The 21,300-nt window shown below is 36.5% G+C and overlaps 1 protein-coding gene across 2 annotated transcripts; it reads right to left on the reverse strand.

The window, feature by feature from the left end:
- LOC109728792 lies at window positions 17,683-21,020 on the reverse strand. Of its 2 annotated transcripts, none has more exons than XR_002221106.1 (2): window positions 20,736-21,020; window positions 17,683-18,353 (listed from the first exon to the last, which is right to left on the reverse strand). XR_002221106.1 is itself a non-coding variant. In XM_020259322.1 (2 exons), exons 1-2 carry the CDS (start codon window positions 19,120-19,122, stop codon window positions 17,996-17,998), a joined length of 1,029 nt encoding a protein of 342 aa, XP_020114911.1. In that variant the 5' UTR covers window positions 19,123-19,400; the 3' UTR covers window positions 17,683-17,995. The 2 variants fall into 2 exon arrangements, 1 of the variants encoding a protein (XP_020114911.1); XM_020259322.1 differs by lacking the exon at window positions 20,736-21,020 and adding an exon at window positions 18,452-19,400.

The raw sequence follows: 21,300 nt of genomic DNA on the forward strand, positions 1-21,300 counted from the left end.
AAACTATGTACTCTACTACTTAGAAAAAGAGATTACAATACACAAACACACTCCCTCTTGTGTCCTTTGGCCTTAGCCAAACTCTACATTTATAGGCTCATAGATACATTGAATCTAGCCTACACTAACTCTCTCATTAAGACACACATTAACTCACACTCATAATGAGCCATCAGCCCAAGAGTCACCCTATTAACTCTTGGTACTTTTGTAACCTTTAAGCTTCCATCATTGATGGGAGAAGTTACAAAACCCTTAATCTCCCCACAGCGGGTTGTGTTTGGGTTTCCTTGACAACCCGATTCAACCCATTTTCGCTATCGAAGTTGGGCCAAGGACTTAGATTGCATAGTAATTTCGTTAAGTCCCTGACACACCGCTCTAATCTATGCGTTACTTTGCCACCCTATTGCTCAAAAAATTATATTTAATTATTCTATAGTTTTATCTGTATTTTTATCTAAAAAATTTAATATCAAATAGTTTCGCAAAATGAAATATTTTGATAGCTACAGAATAGCTAAATGTAATTTTTTCAATTACAAAATGACAAAACAAAACTGAGCTAAACTACAAGATAGTTCAATACAACTTTTTGAACTCCAAGGTGGTGAAGTTAAAAATGAACTAATTAAACTACAGGAGATAAGATCAAAGTTTACCCAAAGGAAAAAAATCCAATATATGTTCTGCGTGTCTTAATTATTTTGTTGCTCTATAAGAAAGATTAGCAAATGGAGGCCGAGTTTTGAATTTCTTTTCTTTTTATAATAAGTTAATTAATTGGGTAAGTAAGCTCTCCCCATTGGTGCCAAGGCCTAATAGTAGTGTGCGAGGCCTAATAGTAGTGGTTGGATTTTTTTTTTGTTTTTTGAGAAATAGGTAGCACGCTACCCGCTTCATTTATTGAAAAGATGAACTAAACTACAGGGGTGAGGCAACATAGGCCTCGGAAGGGTCGGAAAAAAAAAAAAAAAAACACACACACACACACACACACACACACACACACACACACACACACACACACACACACACACAAAGTATTCGTAGTGGTTGGAATTTTGGTTTCGATTGGGCATCAAAATAAGTTATCTAACAATAACTTATTCAAAATGAAATTTTTTTATATAATTTAAATAATAAGTTTAATTTTTTTATCTTCTAAAGTCTTAGCATTCATGATTTAAGTAGAGCAAATATAGTTAGTGGTATCTATCCATCACAATCAATTCTTATTATCCAACGACAGATTCTTTCAAAAACTATCCTTTAATTGTATGTTATCTCCAAGTGTATAGAGTCAATATGAAGCACCCTAAATCACATGAATTTTTAATTTATAGATTAATCAATCAAACCCACTAGCCCCATTAATCTTTGAAACTCTAAAGGTTACTAAGTTGATCTTTCCCCCGACCAACAAAAACTTACTCTAATAAAAAAGGTGTCATTGTTTGGTAACTTAACATAGCTTTTTGAGTAATTGTTTGTTTCACTTATTTTCAAACCAGAATGTCATAGACTTCGAATTTCTTGCCCACCAGCCCCTATTTTGCTATCACCGAAACTCCAAAGGGGCAAAGTTTTGAAGATTTAGTCGAACCCTTCTAAAAGCTACTGTGGAAACTCAAGACTACGGATGTGGAAGCCAAAAAATCATAGACTACCTTCATATTTCTATAAGCAATAATAAATGTAGTAGGGATTTGCAGCTTTCCCTTTTTGCTTGTCGTCGCGCCACCTAGAGCCTTTCTATTTATATCCCCGAGTGGCGAGAGGCTTATAAATGGCAGAGAGCCTCGAGCCAACCTTAGCCAAGAACATTGTTCTCCTATTTAGATCCTCAAGTAATACAACTTCAATTCCCTCTAGAATCTTCTCTCTCTCTCTCTCTCTCTCTCTCTTGCAACTTAACTTTAGGGAAAATAGGTCTACGCTTGCAAGTAGAGGTAGGCTTGCTCATTCCATAAAGAAAGCGAGTGCTGCTTCGACCTTTTGCTAGAAAAAAACACAAGTCCTTAAAAGTTTGTATCAGAACGGGTTTGAGAGGGGAATCATGTCATCATCCAAAGCCATTATCATCAACTATGTGCCCGAACCGAAGTAAGCCTAAGCGTAGGAAAAGCTAAGGAGTCGCGGGCACTCGCGAAGGAGACTATATCCTTGGAGGACAGTGTGGGACTGTTGGACAATACTGTGATGAGAGTAGAGGAGTGGTGTTTTGTTCTAACACAAACCATAGGGCTGATGGATGATGAGCTTCATGCAATAGAGGACAGTGATGCTGTTGCCTAGGCAAGCTTTCTCCCCTATCTTGAGTAATTTCGGAGGAGATTACACGTCACGACGATAAATATGGGGTGTTGGTTCAAAACCATACCAACAAGCTCGAAAAAGGTCTAGAATCTCAAAAAGTGAGTGGCGATCCTCGAGCGGGTGGTTGCCCGTGGTGAGGATGCATAAAAAGTGTACATCCCATGAGTCCATGTCCCCCGAGCCAAGTGCTTCAAGGGTGTGCGAGATGAAACGGAGATAGACAACTTTCTATGGCACATATAGTGCTATTTCAATGTACTATTGTTGGACGACGAGGAGAAAGTCCAGACCATATCCATGTACCTTGCAGACGATGCTTTGTTGTGGTGGTATCAACGGTCAGCGGAGGCTTAGCAGGGTCGCTACCAACTTTGACACATGGGAGGACTTCGTGTGCTAGCTTAATGTGCAGTTCTACTCGAAGTATGTCGAGTGTATTGTATGGAGGCAACTTCGGAGGCTCAAGCACACTACAACATTGAAAAAGTATGTAAAGAAGTACGCCAAGATGATGTTGGCCATTACTAGCATAGATAACGAGGATTGATTATTTTTCTTCCTTCATGGGCTCCAACGATGGGTGAATAAGGAGCTCATGGGGTGCAACATGAAGGACTAGAGCTTCTCTATAGCCTCGATGGAGAAGTTATTCGAGTACAAGAAAGCTAACCACAATCGTGGCAAGCCTTCCAAAATAAGTAAAGCCAAAGGTAGAGGAAACCATTACGACCCAAAAAAAAAAAATTAAAGGCCAAGAAAAAAGGCTTGTGCCATACGGAAGAAAGTATTGATGTGCTATGTACGCCCAGATGAATATTAGGCGAGGGATTGCCCGAAAAGGAAGAAGCTAAATGTCATCCAAATAGAAAAGGGGGAGGATGTGTTCAAGCTTGTCAACATATCCAAGGCTAGCAAATAATAGTAAGCCCCTAAAGAAGTAGTTGTTGTACAGCAATGTGACCCTCAATAAAAAGGCCACGAGGATGATGATCGACACCGGGGTAAGGCAAAGGTCAAGTGATTAAGTCTCCAGCTGGAAAAAGACATGAGTCATATAAAGGTTGTTAACTCTCAATCACAGCCTATCTCTATGGTTGCCAAAGAAAGTTAGCAATTAGTTGGACCGTGAAAGAGGATAGTAAACTTCGATGCTACTCCTATCGATGATTTCAAGTTTATCCTCAGCATAAAGTTTCCATCTTCATCAAAAGTGGTCTTGACGTCGCACTTTGGGGCACTAAGCACAATAGAGAAAGAAGCCCTATGCAAAGTTTTGGCTAGCTAGGATGAGACGGCGATGATCCAGGCCCTCTCTGAATTAAAAGTTGAAAAAGAGTAAAATATAAGGAGATCACCTACCTTATGGTAATTCGAGAAGTGGACAAGTAGGGCCTCTAGGAAGAAAGTCTTCCAATGGAATTTGAAATACTACTAAAGGAGTTTTAAGATGTCATGCCCCAGGAGGTGCCTAAACAACTTTCACTTAGGTAGGAGGTCGATCACTCCATCAAGCTTAAGACAAGGACCAAGCCAATAGTGAGGGCACCCTATCGGATGGCATCACCAAGGATCAAGAAGTAGAAGAAGAAATTGAGGAGCTTCTTTATATAAGCTTCGAATTCATTCGACAGTCCAAGGTACCATTCAGCGCATTAATGCTGTTTCAAAAGAAAAGTGATGGAAGCCTGCAACTCTATATTGATTATAGAGCACTCAACAAGGTGATTATAAAGAATTAGCATCCTATCCTACTAGTAGTAGACCTTTTCCACCAACTCGAGTGGAGCTAAGTACTTCATCAAGCTCAATCTCTGCTCGAAATACTACCGAGTGCGAATTGCCAAAGATGATGAGGAGAAGACCACGTGCGTGATGATGTACAGGTCCTATGAATTCCTCGTCATGCCTTTTGGCTTAACGAATACGCCATCAAATTTTGCACACTCATAAACAAGTTGTTCCACCTCTAACTCGATTCAATTCATATTGATAGACCATGATGGCATTGTCATGTACAACAACATCCTGGAGGAACATATCGAACACCTACGAACCATCTTTTAAGTGTTGCAAAAGAACCAACTATTTGTTAAGAAAGAAAAGTATATATTCACAAAGAAGAGATGCACTTCCTTAGCCACTTGATAGGCTAGGGCCAACTTTGTTGGTAGGTAGGTCAACATCCTACCAACATAGCGAAGGCTGAGTTGGGTCAAATCACAATCGAGAAGTCTAGGCACTATGTATGTATGCTTTAAGTAAATTAATTGTCTCATTTCTAATAGCTTGAGTTTTTTAAATAGATGTTAATGCCAATGAATCCACAAGTGGTATCAGAGCATATCAAAAAATCAATTCCTGCATATGCAATTTGTGTAGGTTCTTGTAGAGTAGAGGGAAGGATTGTTCGTAGATAGGCTAGTATCCTACCAATATAGTGAAAGCTAGGGAGGATTGTTGGTGGGTAGGCCAGTATCCTACCTATATAGCAGAAGCTAGGTTGGATCAAGTCATAATCGAGACTCATGGGCATTGAGTTTATATACTTTAAGCAAATTGATTACCTCTTTTTTTAACAACTCGAGCTTTCGGACTAAGCAATTAGTGCAAGCAATCCACAAACTTCGTAAGGATCATAAGAAGGTGCAAGTGAATTGAGATAGGAGATGCCAATGACGGTGACAGAGCTACGGTCCTTACTTGGACTCATCGACTACCACTGTCATTTCACTGTGGGCTACTTCACAAGGGTAACCCCGCTAATGGACTTGCTAAAAAAGAACCAGCTCTAAGTATGGTCCCCTCGACGCAAGGAGGCATTGGAGGTGTAACACCCCCAAATTTGACTATAAAGGTTTTAAAACGTTTTAAAATTTTATTTTAGAGGGGTGATGGCCAATTTCATATGATTTGAACTCAAATTGAGTCAAAACGAATTATTTGAGGACGAAAATGTCAAAACTGTTGACTCGAATCTGCTATTGCACAACTAGCCGCTTTGGGAAAGCTTTTGACTAAGTTATCGATATCTGATTAAGGCAAAATTATTTTAAGATTTTTATCTATTTTGAAAGAGTTATGGGCTCCAAAAATTAAGACTTTTGTTTTAATTCGATAATAGAGCATAACAGTTGAAGTGATGGACTTGAATAAGCCTAAATCATTTAAGATTAAAATAAAAATAAAAGATTAATGGAGATACTCATTATCTATATGTTCGGTACTTCGGACATGATAAAAATAAAATATTAATGGAGATACTCATTATTTGTATGTTAGGTACTTCGGACACGCACGCCGGAACTCCTTCGGCCGAACCTTCCATGTCTTAGATCGGTCTTTTCTTATTTTGAGGTGGAATCCTTATCTAAAGATGATGAACCTTATTGGTCCTCTTAGTATCATATATATATATATATATGTATACATATACATGTATATGTATACATATACATGTATATGTATATATATATACACATGTGTATATATATATATANTTACATTTTGGAATCAACAAATAACTAAGATTATACTATCTTCCAATACAAATGCATACCCTCTACTAGTACAATGTGATAATAAGAGACATGTTAGAGTATAAGATCAAATTCCATTGCATCGTAAACTAAAGAATAAACAACGAGTGCACAAGTTCTTAGAATAATAATTAAGCATGCAATAAGAATTATAAACATTCGGTTGCAATATATATATATGTATATATATATATATACATGTGTATATATATATATATATATATATATATATATATACACATGTATATATATATATATACATATATATATATTGCAACCGAATGTTTATAATTCTTATTGCATGCTTAATTATTATTCTAAGAACTTGTGCACTCGTTGTTTATTCTTTAGTTTACGATGCAATGGAATTTGATCTTATACTCTAACATGTCTCTTATTATCACATTGTACTAGTAGAGGGTATGCATTTGTATTGGAAGATAGTATAATCTTAGTTATTTGTTGATTCCAAAATGTAACAGTATTATTGACACATTGGCCCTATTTGGATTCGCTGCTATGCTTATGGCGTTCCCCGGGCCATCTTGGATGGCTCTTTGTGATGTGGGAGTTTGAGTGTGAGAAGGCGCGAGTGGGTTACCGGTGGTGGTCGCTCCCCACTCGGTAAGCCTTTGCTCTCTGGGTTGAAATTTGCTTTATATCCAAAACCAGGGTATCGCTCTTACGCATTTACTCGATTATAGGTCGAGTTGGATTTTTGTTGGACCTTTCTAGTTGATTATGCTTATCCTATGATACCACCATTTACTTGTTGAGTATAGATGCAATTGTTGATCATACTGGTAGATTCATATGTATGTCTAATAACTATTCATATTACATTGCTTATCTTTCCATTGATACATACTATTAGATCCAATGGGTTTTGTTGTCTCTTGACGAGCTTCCACTGGGAACTATTGTTAATAGGTCTCATTATGTGGATATTACTAATTTTTCAGGTATGGCCTTTGAGATGAGATCGGGCGAGGCGACGACTATAGTTAGATAGTAGCATGCTAGATCATTTCTATTTTTGTATTATATGCATCTTATCTTTTATTTTGGACTATCCTTTTGGATATGTCTTAGGCCATACTGGAATTATGAATTGTACAAACTTGCTACTTGTTAACTTGAGGGCATAACCTATTTGGAAGTTTTATTTGTGTTTAATATAGAATGGTATTATGGTAACCAATTTATATTAGTAAATTTGGAATGTTTGAAATTGTGAATTATTTGTAAAAATTTATAATGTTATAAGGATGTTGATATTAACACCGGACATACTTAAGCTTTCAATCTTAAGTTATGTGGCGGGTCTGCAGCTGTTACACCTCCGTGGTAGCTCCACTATCGGGCGCTACACGAGGACCTCAAGCATGTAGTGACAGATGTCTAGTTTTGCAATTGCCAGATTGCGATCGGTCGTTCGAGACACATATCAATGCCTCAAACTTTTCCATTGGTACTGTCTTTTTGTAGAATGGGCACCACATGACCTACAAGAGTCGCAAACTTAATGAAATTGAATGATAGGACACAGTTCAAGAGAAAGCGATGAATCTTGTGGTGCATTGCCTAAGAACATAGCAGCACTAGCTCCTTACGGCCAACTTCATGGTGAAAATGATCAATGTTGCTATGAGATATTTCTAAACATAAAAGGAGTTGTCATTTAAGCAGGCGAGATGGCAAGAATTCCTAATGGATTTTGACAAGGAATTCTAGTACAAACCTAGGAAGGAGAACTCTGTAGCTGATGTCTTAAGCCACAAAACAGAATTAGCTATGGTGTGCCAACTCCAAGGGACAATCAGAAAGCAAATGCATAAAGGGACTTGCAAGGAGCCTACGACACGACTCATAAAGAAAAGCAAGACAACCATTCTATCTTAGTAACAAGTTATTCCTTACCGAAGGACAATGGTGTATGTACCCAAATAGGGCAACCTATGTCAAGAACTTATGAAGAAGTGCCATGATGCCAAATGGTTGGACTATGTTGGGCAGAAATGGCATTGGTGGTACTTTGAGGCTGCGTATTACTGGCCCGAAATGCATGACGATATGTAGGCCTACGTATGGACTTGCCTAGTTTGCCAATAGGACAAGGTTTAAGCCTTTAACTTGAAGTGTCCCGACCCACTGGCAACAAAACTCGTTGGATCTAAATCACTGACCCAAAATGTTTAAACCCATTTATCAGTGTTGGAGTCTCTAATCTTTATATTTTAATTATAATTTATTTTTCATCAAATGTAAGATTATTGAGACATCACAGACTCCCCTTTTTAAACCATGATGTCCTCGTCAAGTCACATTCCTACCCCAAGATTACTAGGAGATGTGAGACCCATCTCACACTCCCAATTAGTGAACTAGCTCGGATACTAAATATAACGATCCGACCCACTAACAATAATAGCTTGTTGGGCCCAAATCACCAGACCAAAATGCTTCAACCTAGTTATTTGTACTAGAGTCTCTAGTCCTTTCCAATCATTATTCCTTTCATGTCCGATGTTGTACTATTAAGGCACCAACACAATGTCCTTGATCTTTGTCTTACACCAACCTGTCTATGAGAATGCCTTTCCATGTACTTCATCTTTGCATTTCCAAATGTAGGAAAATTAAGGTCTATCCTTATGGTAGCGGATTATTTATCTAGATATGGTACCTTGATCTCGATACAAGTGGACTGCACGGCGGGTGAAGTGGCATGGTTCTTTTTCAACCATGTAGTCAAGTTATGGATGATCACGAAAAATATTATGAGCAGCCGCAACCTTAGGTTCACTGGCAAATTCTGGACAAAGGTGTTCCAAATCTTATGGTTAAAGTTGCTCCTCTCCACTAGCTTCCACCCACGGACGGACGAACAATCTGAGCAAGTGAATACTTAGTTGAGAGAGTACCTCCAACACTACGTGAGTGCAAACTATAAGCATCGAGTGTACCATCTCATTGTGGCTCAGTTTTCTTGCAATTTGTGAGACGATGAGTTGTCAAACCACAGCCCACTCAAGCAAGTGGCAGCAAGACAACTGCTCATACCACATATAGCCTGCGATTCTCCAATTTGCCATGAACTTGTAAGAGAAATGAGACATTGCAAGAGCCTACCTAGAGAAAGCAACCCAAAGGATGAAATAGTAGGCTAATGAAAAGCAACGGCCCCTAGAGTTCACTAAGAGTAACCAAGTCTTGGTCAAGCTGTAGCCCCAACAGTTCAAAGCTTTGCACAAGGCATACCGGGGGTTATTGCTCAAGTTCGAGGGCCCATTCACTATCACCAAACGAGTAGGCAAGGTGGCTTACAAGCTGCAATTGCGTTTTAACTTGCAGATTCATCTAGTCTTGCATGTTAGCTGCTTGAGGCCATACCATTAGGATGTGGAAAATCCGAACGGCGACGTGCCCAACGCATTCCAAGCACCAGACCACGTCTTTTGACAAGGCACCGGCACTATATGAAGTCGTATACTTCTATCAAGCATAAAGTACCTAGTGAGTGGAATGATCTTTTGCACGGTAAGGCTAGCTGGGAGAAAAAGGACGAGGACGCCCGCACATTAGGTAGGAGAGGTTGTCTTGGAACTTAGAATTTTCTTACCTACCTATCCTATTTTGCAATCAATTAAACTCCAAAAAGGGACAATTTTTGGAGGTTTAGCTGAATCCTTCCAAAAACTACTCTGAAAGCTCGAAACTATAGGTGGAAAGCCGAAGAGTGATAGGTCACCTTACATTTTCTAGAAGCTATAAATATAGTAATTAGAAGTTGTGGCCTCCCCTTTTGGCTTCTACCTTTGCGCCACTTTGTGCCTTTTTATTTTTTGTCTGCCACCACGAATGACGCACCTCGCAGGGTCGATGGATTTTGGCCGTAGGGTAGTATTCATGATTCAGATTAGTATTTATACGTATATGGGTATCAGGTATTGCAGGTCCATGGCTTCCAATAGATGCAAGCATCTATTGTTAATTACTCGCTGTAGATTGGGGTACCTTCGATTAAGAGACCTTCATGGAGAGGGTGGGATGAATCTTATCTTGATTTATTGAATCCTAAGTATATGTATTAGGATTCAGTTGGATTTGAAATTGACTAGGTCCTAAGTATATGTGTTAAGATCTAGTCGATATTAAACTCTATGTATTAGAGTCTAATTGGCTCTAAGTATATGCCTTAGAGTTCGATTATATTCACTTTGGTCGTATATTCCAAGGTGGAGATGTGTCCATACCCCAAATATATGTATTGAGATAGGTCGGATTTGATATTATCCGAAAGTAGGGAGTGGCTAATTTATGAGTGTAAGTATCAGGATTAACCGAGTTTAATATATTTTTCACTCTACTTATATGTTCTAAAGTAAGGATCTGACTAAGCCCTAAGGTATTGCGTTAAGGTTCGTCGGATTTGATTTGCATGAGCTCTTAGTATATGTATTAGGGCTCAATTTGGTATGGATTTTACTCTAGGTAGATATGCTAGAGCAAAAGGTTGACTAGACCCAAAGTGTATGTGTTAGGACCAGTCAAGCTTAGTTTGACTTCGACTCTAGATATATGTGCTAGAGCAAAAGGTTGACTAGACCCTAAAGGATATGTATAAAGGGTTAGTCAGATGAACTCTAAGTATATGTGTTAGAGTTCGAATAAATTTGATATCATTTGACTGAATTCTAAGTACATAATTTAGAACTCTGTCGATTTGGAGATGATTTTGCCTTAGTTATATTTGCTAAGACGATTGACTTAGCCCTAAGTATATGTATTAGGGGTAGTCGATATTTAATTTTCACTCTAGGTATATGAGCTAGAGTAAAAAAAAGGTTCATGATGAACTTTGGGCATGAAATTTGGGTATTGGTTCATAAGATTTGGATATTTGTTCATGAGATTTGGGTATATAGGATTTGAACATGATTCAGTTCATGAGGTTAAGATATAGTTCATGTGGTTCATAAGATTTGGATATAGTTTGGTACATGGCTCATAGGATTTGGTATATGGTTCATGAGGTTTGGTATATGGCTCATAAGGTTTGGCGTATGAGATTTGGTTCATGGGATGTGGTGTATAGTTCATGAGGTTTCTGTCTCATAAGGTTTGCTGTATGATTCATGATATTTAGTTCATGAACTCGGGTATGGTTTATGGGATTGGGTTCATGAACTTGGTGTATGGTTCATGGGGTTTGGGGTTTGGTTTATGGTTCATAAACTTGGTGTATTGTTCATGAGGTTTGGTTATGGTTCATGAACTTGGTGTATGGTTGTATGGTTCATGAGATTTGAGTCTTGGATTTGTTTCATGAACTTGGATATGGTTCATGGGTTTAGTATATGAACTTGGTTTATGGACTTGGTTCATGATTCATGGACTTGGTTCATGATTCATGAACTTGGTTTATTTGGTTCATGAACTTGGTTTACGGTTCATGAGATTTGGTTCGTGAACTTGGGTATGGTTTACGGGTTCATGAACTTGGTGTATGATTGTATGGTTCATGAGATTTGGTTCGTGAACTTAGATATAGTTTATGGCATTTGATATGGTTCATGGGATTTGGTTCATGAACTTAGATATAGTTTATGGCATTTGGTTCATGGTTCATGAGATTTGGTTCATGAACTTGGTGTATGGTTTATGGGTTCATGGTGTATGGTTCATGAACTTGGACATGGTTCATGGGATATAGTGTATGGTTCATGAATTTGGTTCATGAACTTGGATATGGTTCGTGGTGTTTGGTTCACGAACTTGGTTCATGGTTTATGGGACTTGGGTATGGTTCGTGGTGTTTAGTTCACGAACTTGATTCATGGCTTATGGGACTTAGGTATGGTTTACGGTGTTTGGTTCACGAACTTGGGTAAGCTTCATGAACTTGGTTCATGGTTTATGGGATTTAGTTCATGAACTTGGGTATGGTTCGTGGTGTTTGGTTCACGAACTTGATTCATTGTTAGTGGTGTTTGGTTCACGAACTTGGTTCATAGTTTATAGGGTTTGGTTCACGAACTTGGGTATGGTTCGTGGTGTTTGGTTCACGAACTTGGTTTATGGTTCATGGGATTTGGTTTATGAACTTGGGTATGGTTCGTGGTGTTTGGTTCACGAACTTGGATATGGTTCATGGATTTGGTATATGAACTTGGTTTATGGACTTGGTTCATGGTTCATGAACTTGATTCATTTGGTTCATGAACTTGGTTTATGGACTTGGTTCATGGCTCATGAACTTTGAGGTTTTGTTCATGGTCTATGGGATTTGGTTTATGAGATTTGGTTTACGGTTCATGAAATTTGGTTCATGAACTTGGGTTTTTGATATATGACCTTGGGTATAAGATTTGATTCATGATTCAAGGAATTTGGGTTCATGAGTCCAAGTTGGATTCTTGATTTCGGTTTTAGGTTTGGGTTTTTTACGTGGACTTGGTTTGGATTGAGTTTGGATTTTATTTGTGGACTTGACATGGGTTTTGGGTTTGAGTTCTATTTGTAGACTGATTTGGATTTGGATTTGGGTTTTATTTGTGGACCGATTTGGTTTTGGATTTGAATTTGGGTTTTATTTGTGGACTAATTTGGTTTGAATTTGGATTTGGGTTTGGCTTCTATTTGTGGACTGATTTGGATTTGGATTTCTTATTTGTGGATTGATTTGATTTTGGATTTGGATTTTGAGCTTGATTTGGATTTTGGGTTTGGGCTTTTATGTGAACTTCGTTTTCTTTTCAATTCTATTTCGGGTTCGAGGAAATTCGATTTGGGGTCCGAAGAAATCCTCTTTTGATTTTGCAATTCGATTTGAGGTCCGAAAAAATCCCCTTTTGATTTTGCAATTCGATTTGGGATCCGAAGAAATCCCCTTTTGATTTTGCAATTCGATTTGGGGTACGTAGAAATTCTCTTTTGATTTTACAATTCAATTTGGGGTCTGAAGAAATCCCCTTTTGATTTTGCAATTTGATTTGGGGTCCGAAGAAATTCCCGCTTGATTTCAATTTGGGGTCCGAAGAAATTCCCGTTTGGTTCTAATTTGATTTGAGATCCGAAAAAATCCCCGTCTTGGCTTTGCAATTGGATTTGAGGTCCGAAGAAATTCCCGTTTGATTTCGATTTGGGGTCCTAAGAAATTCCCGTTTTGGTTCTGATTTGGTTTGGGGTCCGAAGAAATCCCCGTTTGATTTCGATTTGGGGTCCGAAGAAATTCTCGTTTTGATTTCGATTTGGGGTCCGAAGAAATTCCCGTTTTGGTTCTGATTTGGTTTGGGGTCCGAAGAAATCCCCGTTTGATTTCGATTTGAGGTTCGAAGAAATCCCCGTTTTGATCTTGATTTGATTTAGGGTCCGAAAAAATTCCCATTTGATTTTGGTTTGGATTGAATCTGAGCCGGTTTGGGAGTTTGGTGGATTGATTCAATGTTCTCGAAAGGGATTGAAGGGTCCGAAGAAACGGGAAATCTTTGATTCCCCTCCCACCTTCTTTCGAAAATACCGAACCGACGATGTTGGAGATGACGGCGGTGAAGATGATATCGGTGGCGCGGATCTGTTCGGCCGGTGAATTTGGTTCGATCTTTTCAAAAGAGATTGAAGGATCCGAAGAAACGAAAAATCTTTGATTCCCCTCCCCTCTTCTTTCGAAAATACTGAACCGGCGATGCTGGAGATAACGACGGTGAAGATGATGTCGGTGGCTGGGATTTGTAAGCCGGCAGATTGATTTGACATTTTCGAATGATGTTGAAGGGTCCGAAGAAACAGAGAATCTTTGATTCCCCTCCCCTCTTCTTTCGAAAGTATAACACCATCGGTGCTAGGGGTGGTCGCGCAATGTAGATCACCCATTCCATCAATCAACGGCTTCAAATGGGGTAGTGAGAGGTCAGAAGAAACGGGAAGCCATTGGCTCCCTCCACTTTCCTATCGAAGTCGTCTAAACGGTATGGATGACTACGGTAGCAGGACCTAAAAAAAAAAAAAAGAGGGGGAGAAAAGATATCTTTTTTTTTTTTTCTTTACCTATTGATAAGATGACGGATCGGATGAAGCAGCTTGGCGATCTTTCCTCTTTTTTGCGGCTCGGCGATCTCTCCTCCTTTCCGCGGCTCGGCGATCTCTCCTCCTTTGATTTTTTTTTTTTATATGTCGGAACGTGTGTAGCAATTTATCTATTTTTTTCTCTTCTCCATCTATCTTCCGATGTTTGATTTCGATTCTCATATTTATAATAGGAGGGGTGGCGAGAGATTTAAAAATTCGAAATTTGAAATCGAATTTTGAATCGGTTGTTGTGGTTGGTTGGAAGATATTTTGGGGTTGGTTGGGAATTCGAAATTCGAAATCGAATTTTGAATCGTTTGTTGTAGTTGGTTGGAAGATAATTCGGGGGTTGGTTGGGGATTCAAAATTTGAAATCGAATTTTGAATCAGTTGTTGGATGGTTGGAGGATATTTTGAGGATTGGTTGGGTATTCGAAATTCGAAATTGAATTTTGAATCAGTTGTTGGATGGTTGGAGGATATTTTGGGAATTGATTTGGGATTCGAAATTCAAAATTGAATTTTGAATCGGTTGTTGGATATTTTTGAAGTTGGTTGGGGATTCAAAATTCGAAATTGAATTTTGAATTGGTTGTTGGATAGTTGGAAGATATTTTTGGAGTTGGTTCGGGATTCAAAATTTGAAATCGAATTTTGAATGGGTTGTTGGATGGATAGGTATTCAAATTTCGAATTGGTTAAGAGATATTTTGGGAGTTGGTTAGAGATTTGAAATTCGAAATTGAATTTTGAATAGGTTGTAGGATGGATAGGTATTGAAAATTCGAACGGATGTCGGTTGAGAGATATTTTGGGAGTTGGTTGGAGATTCGAAATTCGAAATTGAATTTCAAATCGGTTGTGGGATAGCAGATATTTTCTAGTTGGTTGGGGGTTTAAAAATTTAAAATTGAATTTGAATATGATATTCGAAATTGAATTTTCAAACGTGGGTGAAAATGTGGACCGTGATCCCATGAATTGGGTTGAAATTGGGCCCCACTTTGATGAAACTTATTGAGCACAAATATTCATTGGGCTGAGATAAGGCCCGTATTATTGTATAGGCCTAAAATTTTAAAGGGCTTTCATGAGGCCCATTAATTCACATTTATGAATGGGCCTATTATGAATTTAAATTATTGGCCCTAAGATTTTCTGATCAACATGAGACCTATCAAAATTGTTTGAGTCTGAATCTAATCGGTTTCGATTATGATTAGGAGTTTTTTCTTTTTTTTCACTTCAAACATTTGTATCCTGTGGTGGCAAAAGGCCTATAAATAGTAGTGAGCCTTAGCCAACTTCAGCCAAAAATATTGTACTCTATTTCTAAATTAATACAATTCCATTCCAAGCACCACATGGGCTTTTTGCATTCAAAAAGTTTAAGACTGACAAGAACCTAACGCTCTAAAAGCGAACTCATATAAGACTTCATTACAATTGAAACTTTTTGTTTTGAATTCTATATGGTTTATAAACTCATTAAATCAATATCTCCCTTTTCTTAGAACATATATTAGGTTATGACATTATAACTTGTTCATCGAAGATTAGAAAGTTAGGTGATATATATAGTAATTGAGCTCCTATACTTTTAAAAGTATTATTTCATTTGTGCTTGCAGATTTTCGGCCCTTGGATTAAGAGATGTGCAGGATGATAGTGATCCCCTAGGGTTGAGTGAATGGTTGGTTGAATAGTATGATCTAACGAGTAGAAATAATCAAAGAAATAGATCTAACGATAGAAAACTTACAAGCACCAAGTGCTTTGTGCTTTTAAAAGCACCATAACCAAACTCGTATATATAGTACCCATTTGTAAATTTGGTATGATTAATTTGTCTATAAAACATGCAATATAGCTACTGCATAGACTTGAAATATCAATAAATTTTACTTTTTTTGTTTTTTTTCTTGCTTTGCAATATTTGCAATTTACAATTAAATATGCAATGGATTATATAAGTTTGGAAATGGTTGTGTTTAATATGGTAACTGCATTGCTATAATTTTACTATGAAATTAATTAAAAAATAAGAAAAATACCATTACTAATTAAGGAGTTTTCAATTTAGATTTGACTTATTGAGAAAATAATAGTTAGAGTTGAAAATTTCAAATTCGAGTATGTGGAGAGCATGATAACCAATATGTTTACTTTATTTATTTATATCTATGAGTTGCAAAAGTCAATTCATAGAAAACTTAGTAATATTGCAACAAACATTAAGCACTGAATCCATTAAGAGAGAGAAAGAGAGAGTGAGAAACTTTAAGTTGGGCATGTTTGATTGACCAAAAATGAAGCACCAAAAGTATTAGTTTCGATGTTTTATCGATTGTTTAGTTTGTGAAAGGAATATAAAAGTCACTTTATAAAAATGGTTGTAAAAGTGAGTATTCACTAATTTCACTTTTTGAACTTTGGCCAAAAAATTTCAAAGTAGCCAAAATGAAGAGCTTATCTAAAAGATTATATTTGCTCTCAAACTTTAAATTTTGAATTTATTTTTAGTGTTGAATTTCAACTTAAATATGAATTGAAATCATCAATTTTGTCACATTTAGAATTTTATTTGTCGTTTCAAATTCAACACAAAATTTTATAAATTCAAATTTGCAAATTTAGTATTAAACTTAAAACTTAAGTGTAAATTTATATTTAAATTTAAATTCTAGTATTAAATTCTAAATTAAAATTAAAATTAAAATTTAAATATTTAAATTTAAAATTTAAATAAATTATTTTTAGCCCTGAACTTCAATTCGAACTTTGAATTCAAATTGTTTTGGACTATATATTCAAATTATCTTTTGAAACTTGAATTCCAAATTTAAATTTTTAAGTTGAAATTTAATTTTAGAATTTAATCTCACTTATGAGTTATAACTTAAATTTTAAATTCAAATTACAAATTTATTTGATATTTCTTAAATTTTAATTATTAATTTAACTCAGATTTAAGTTTGGATTTTGAATATGCTTAAATTTAAATTACAAGCATAAGTCGCTTGTTTATATCTTTACTTTTTTATTTATAATGAAATAATCAAACAATCGAAACCACAAAACTATAATTTTCTATTTGTTATCTTGTAGCAAACCAAACAATAGAATCAAAAGTTACTTTTGTAAAATTCACTTTTATAAAAAAAAAAACTTACTTTGATTATTTTCAAACAACCAAACATGTCCAAGTTGTAGTGCATTTTTAAAAGTACAAAGCCATACATTCTTCTACTTTGATTTGGTGATAGGACATCAAATAAAGTTGTTGAACATATATAATATACACTAAACCCTTTTCTCTGATATTATTTACCTAATGATTAGAGTGCAAAATAGGATATGCAACTTTTCTAAGTTTTAACATAAAAAGAAGCATATGCTAATATTGGGCGGATAAATACTTTTGCTCATATGAGCGTACCAAATGTTAATTAAGATGTCTCTGGCACGGATACGGATACGGGGATACGGATACGACACGATACGGACACGGCGATACGGCATTGTCCCAAAACTCTAGGATACGATACGCCGGGAGTACTTAAATAAAATATTATTTTAATATGTATAATAAATTACATTGATAATATGTATAATAAATTTACATTGATAATATATCATGACGTATTGAAATATAAAAAATAAACAAATGAGTAAAAATAAAACAAATATAGTATTTCTATTCAATCATTCACTTACTAGTTACCACAAAACATCATGATATTCATCATTACATCTTACGACTTACATACAAGCATAGTCCACATCCAAAACAACAAAAAGAAAAGGAGAGGGTTTTCATCAAAAGACTTCAATTTGGTTCAGTTTCATTCTCACTTGAATCTTCAATAAATACCACACTCTCCAAATCTGGCTCATCAAGTGAAAGATTTGCAATTTCAAGAAGACCAACACTATCAAATGTGTCGAAAGAATCTCCTCCAACATCCCAAATCTTGGTCTCTCCTTTTATATATTCTGGAGCCCTCCTTGATAAAAGGCGAAGATTAGTATGTACATATACTAAATCTTCGGCTCGTTGTGGCGTAATCTTATTCCTCTTCATGGAGTGAATGAATGAGTAGGTACTCCAATTCCGCTCGCAACATGAAGAGGAGCAAGATTGGCCAAGTAACTTTAGGGCCAAATTTTGGAGCATAGATGCTGCCGCACCATGGATGACCCCACCACTTCTTTGGGTCAAGAACTCCCCTATCTCCAATAGAGTCGTGCTCATCAAATCCCTCTCCGACAGTGAAAAAATTTGCAAACTCCTCATTTACAACTCTTCTTTCTTCATTATTTGGAAAAAATCTTTTTAAGCACTTGTTTCTCATCTTTGATATCTCCAAATCCCTATGCGGAGGAACTCGATTTGGATCCTCATTAAGCCACGATGAGCTATAGTATCTAATGAATATAAGAAAAATAAAAATTAGGATATGATAGTTGTATTACAAAATACAAATGAACAAAAGTATACATAAGGTTTAGGGGAAAAAAATTACCTAGGGTTCAAAGAATGTGCCAAGCAATGAAGTGGAGTATTGCTTTTAGCCCATCGGTCAATCAAAATTTTGTGCACAACGGAATAAAATGATGATTCCTCGTCTTCTTTCTTTCCTTCACGCCTATATATAGCAACTTTCACCTTTTCTATCATGGAGTCCCAAGTTTCATACATTAAATGTAAGCAAGGCTTGTCGGTATCGGCAATCCGAAGCATCTCATATATAGGTTCGGTAAAAGAAAGAATATAGTTAATTTGATCCCACCACAAGTCATTGAGAATTCTATCTTTTACAAATTGTGCTTTCCCCACATCATCCTCCTTATAGCTAGCCCATTTGTCACTAACGACCATATTTTGGAGACCCCGTTTGATTTGCTTGAATCTTCTTAGCATGACAATTACCGAAGCGAATCGAGTCTCGGCCACCGCAAGCATTTTCAAGTTGACAAACTCATTAAATATTGCCAACCTCATGGAATGATTCAAGATAAAATTCTTGATGCATGCTACATCCTCCGCTATGATAGTAATCCAACTACATTCATCAAAAGTAATTTCATTGGCATCGGTATTCTTAGCCGCACAAATATTTTTTAATGTAAGGTTCAATGTGTGCACAACACAAGGAGTCCAAAATATTGAAGGAAATTGCGCTTCAATCAACATTCACGCCGCTTTGCACACGGAAGCATTATCCGTTATCACTTGAACCACATTTTGGGGTCCAACCTCTTCAACAACTTTTGAAATCATGCTAGCAATAAAATATTTATCCTTATATTCCCCTTCGCAATTAACCACTTTTAGGAACATCGGTCCACTCTCTGTTACGGCCAAAAAGTTGATCAACGGCCTTCTTTGTGCATCGGTCCATCCATCACATACAATGCTTAAACCCTTCTCCCTCCAAGTGCTTTTTATAGGCTCCAATAACCTCTCAATATTTGTTCTTTCTTGTTAAAGAAGACTAGTTCTCAACATATTATAATTGAGAGGTATATAACCTGAAATATTATGACTAGCCGCAAAAGTATAGGAGCTAACATAATAAGGATTTCTTGCAAGATTAAAGGGCAAACCACTGGAATAAAATATTCTAGCAATCTCACAATGTAGCTGGTTTCGAGCCGCCACGTTGAAAGACTTCTCTAGAGCTGTTTCACGAGTTGATGTTTCCCTTATTTTTCTTGGCTCGAAAGATTGCACCCCCATACTCTCTATACTTGTGTTAGAAGATTTGGTAATAGTTTTTGGCAAAGGAACTTGTTTAGGTATAGAATTCTTTAACCTTAATTCTATCTTTTCAACAAGTCTTTTCATCTCCGCAATATTATCACTAGTAACCTTAGAGCAACTTTTGATTCCTTGTTCTGAAATTCTCAACAAATGGGCTTTGACCCTATAATACGATCCGTTATAAACTTGTTTGCAAAAATTGCATTCGAACCTCATGTTTCCTCCACTATCCCCTAACTTTTTCACCTTTTTTACATACTTCCATAATGGAGTATTATCATTAATACTACTTGAACTACCACTAGCACTACCTGCTGTACCGCTACCGCTACCATCGGTAGAAACTTGACTCTCACTATTCATTTTCTATAATCCTATGCATGTCAAGATAAATAAATACATGTAATTAATATAACATTATTGATAACAAGTTAACAACATAAAGCACAAACAGCGAAATACAATTTCAATATAAAAAAATATAATGCAATTACATATGTGATGTGAGATCCTCTTTAAGATTCATTCCTAAAATAACTAATCATTCCTAAAATAAAAGATTTATTCCTAAAGATTCGTTCCTAAAATACAATGCAATTAAACATTCATTCCTAAAATAACTAATCACTAATTAGTATTCAATAATCATGCACTCATCTTTTGCCTATTAAATAGTATAGCTATATAAGATTCTAGACTTCTAGTATGTGAAATATAAATCTTTAAGATTTTATCAAAGAAAAATATACTAACATTTAAAAAGATAGAGGAAAAAAAAATACTTTATGTTATTTTGTATAATCTTTGTAGATTAGTAAGTAGTAACATAATTGGCCAATTAAAAAAAAGAAAAGCAAAAGTTAAACCCTAATAAACACCTAAGCTCATGGTATTTAAAAGAAAATTAGAGATTTAAAAGCCCAATAGGGTTAAATATAGAAGAGAGAGAGAGAGAGAGAGAGTTGAAACTTGAAAGGTTGTGAAGTTGAACAGGGGAGGGAGCGGAGGGAGGAGGGAGCGGAGGAGGGAGAGGAAGATGCTACCGCTCGCTGCGAAGAAGACCACCGCTGCTCGCTGCGAGAAAGACCACCGCTCCGCTCTCGCTCTCTCGGTATTTCTCCGCTCTTTCTCTCTCTCTCGGTATTTCTCTTTCCTCTCGCAACAAAAGAGAAAGCGGAATAGGGCTTTATTTGCTTCTTAGGCTGTGTTTGGAATGGGTACAAGAGGGGGGGATAAGGGGGTTATCCCCCCTCTTCTACCCAAACAATATTTTCGGTAGGTGGGAACACTTGTTCCCACTGAACACTTATTCCCAGCTGCCCGGTTCAACCGGGTATAGGGTGGGAACAAGTGTTCCCACCCAGGGGTGGAACAAGTGGGTGGGAACACTTGTTCCCACCCCCCGGTACAAGAGATATATATATATATATATATATGATATAATATATATATAAATATATAATATTTATATATATATATATAATATATTTATTTTAAATTTAAATTTCTAAAATTTAGAATTTATAATTTTAAAAATTAAATTTATAATTTTAAATATAAAATTTTAAAGTTTAAATTTTAAATTTGATATTTTAAATTTTAAATTTT

The sequence above is a fragment of the Ananas comosus genome, linkage group 24 (genome assembly GCF_001540865.1).
Source record: "Ananas comosus cultivar F153 linkage group 24, ASM154086v1, whole genome shotgun sequence".
NCBI classification, from domain to species: Eukaryota; Viridiplantae; Streptophyta; class Magnoliopsida; order Poales; family Bromeliaceae; genus Ananas; species Ananas comosus.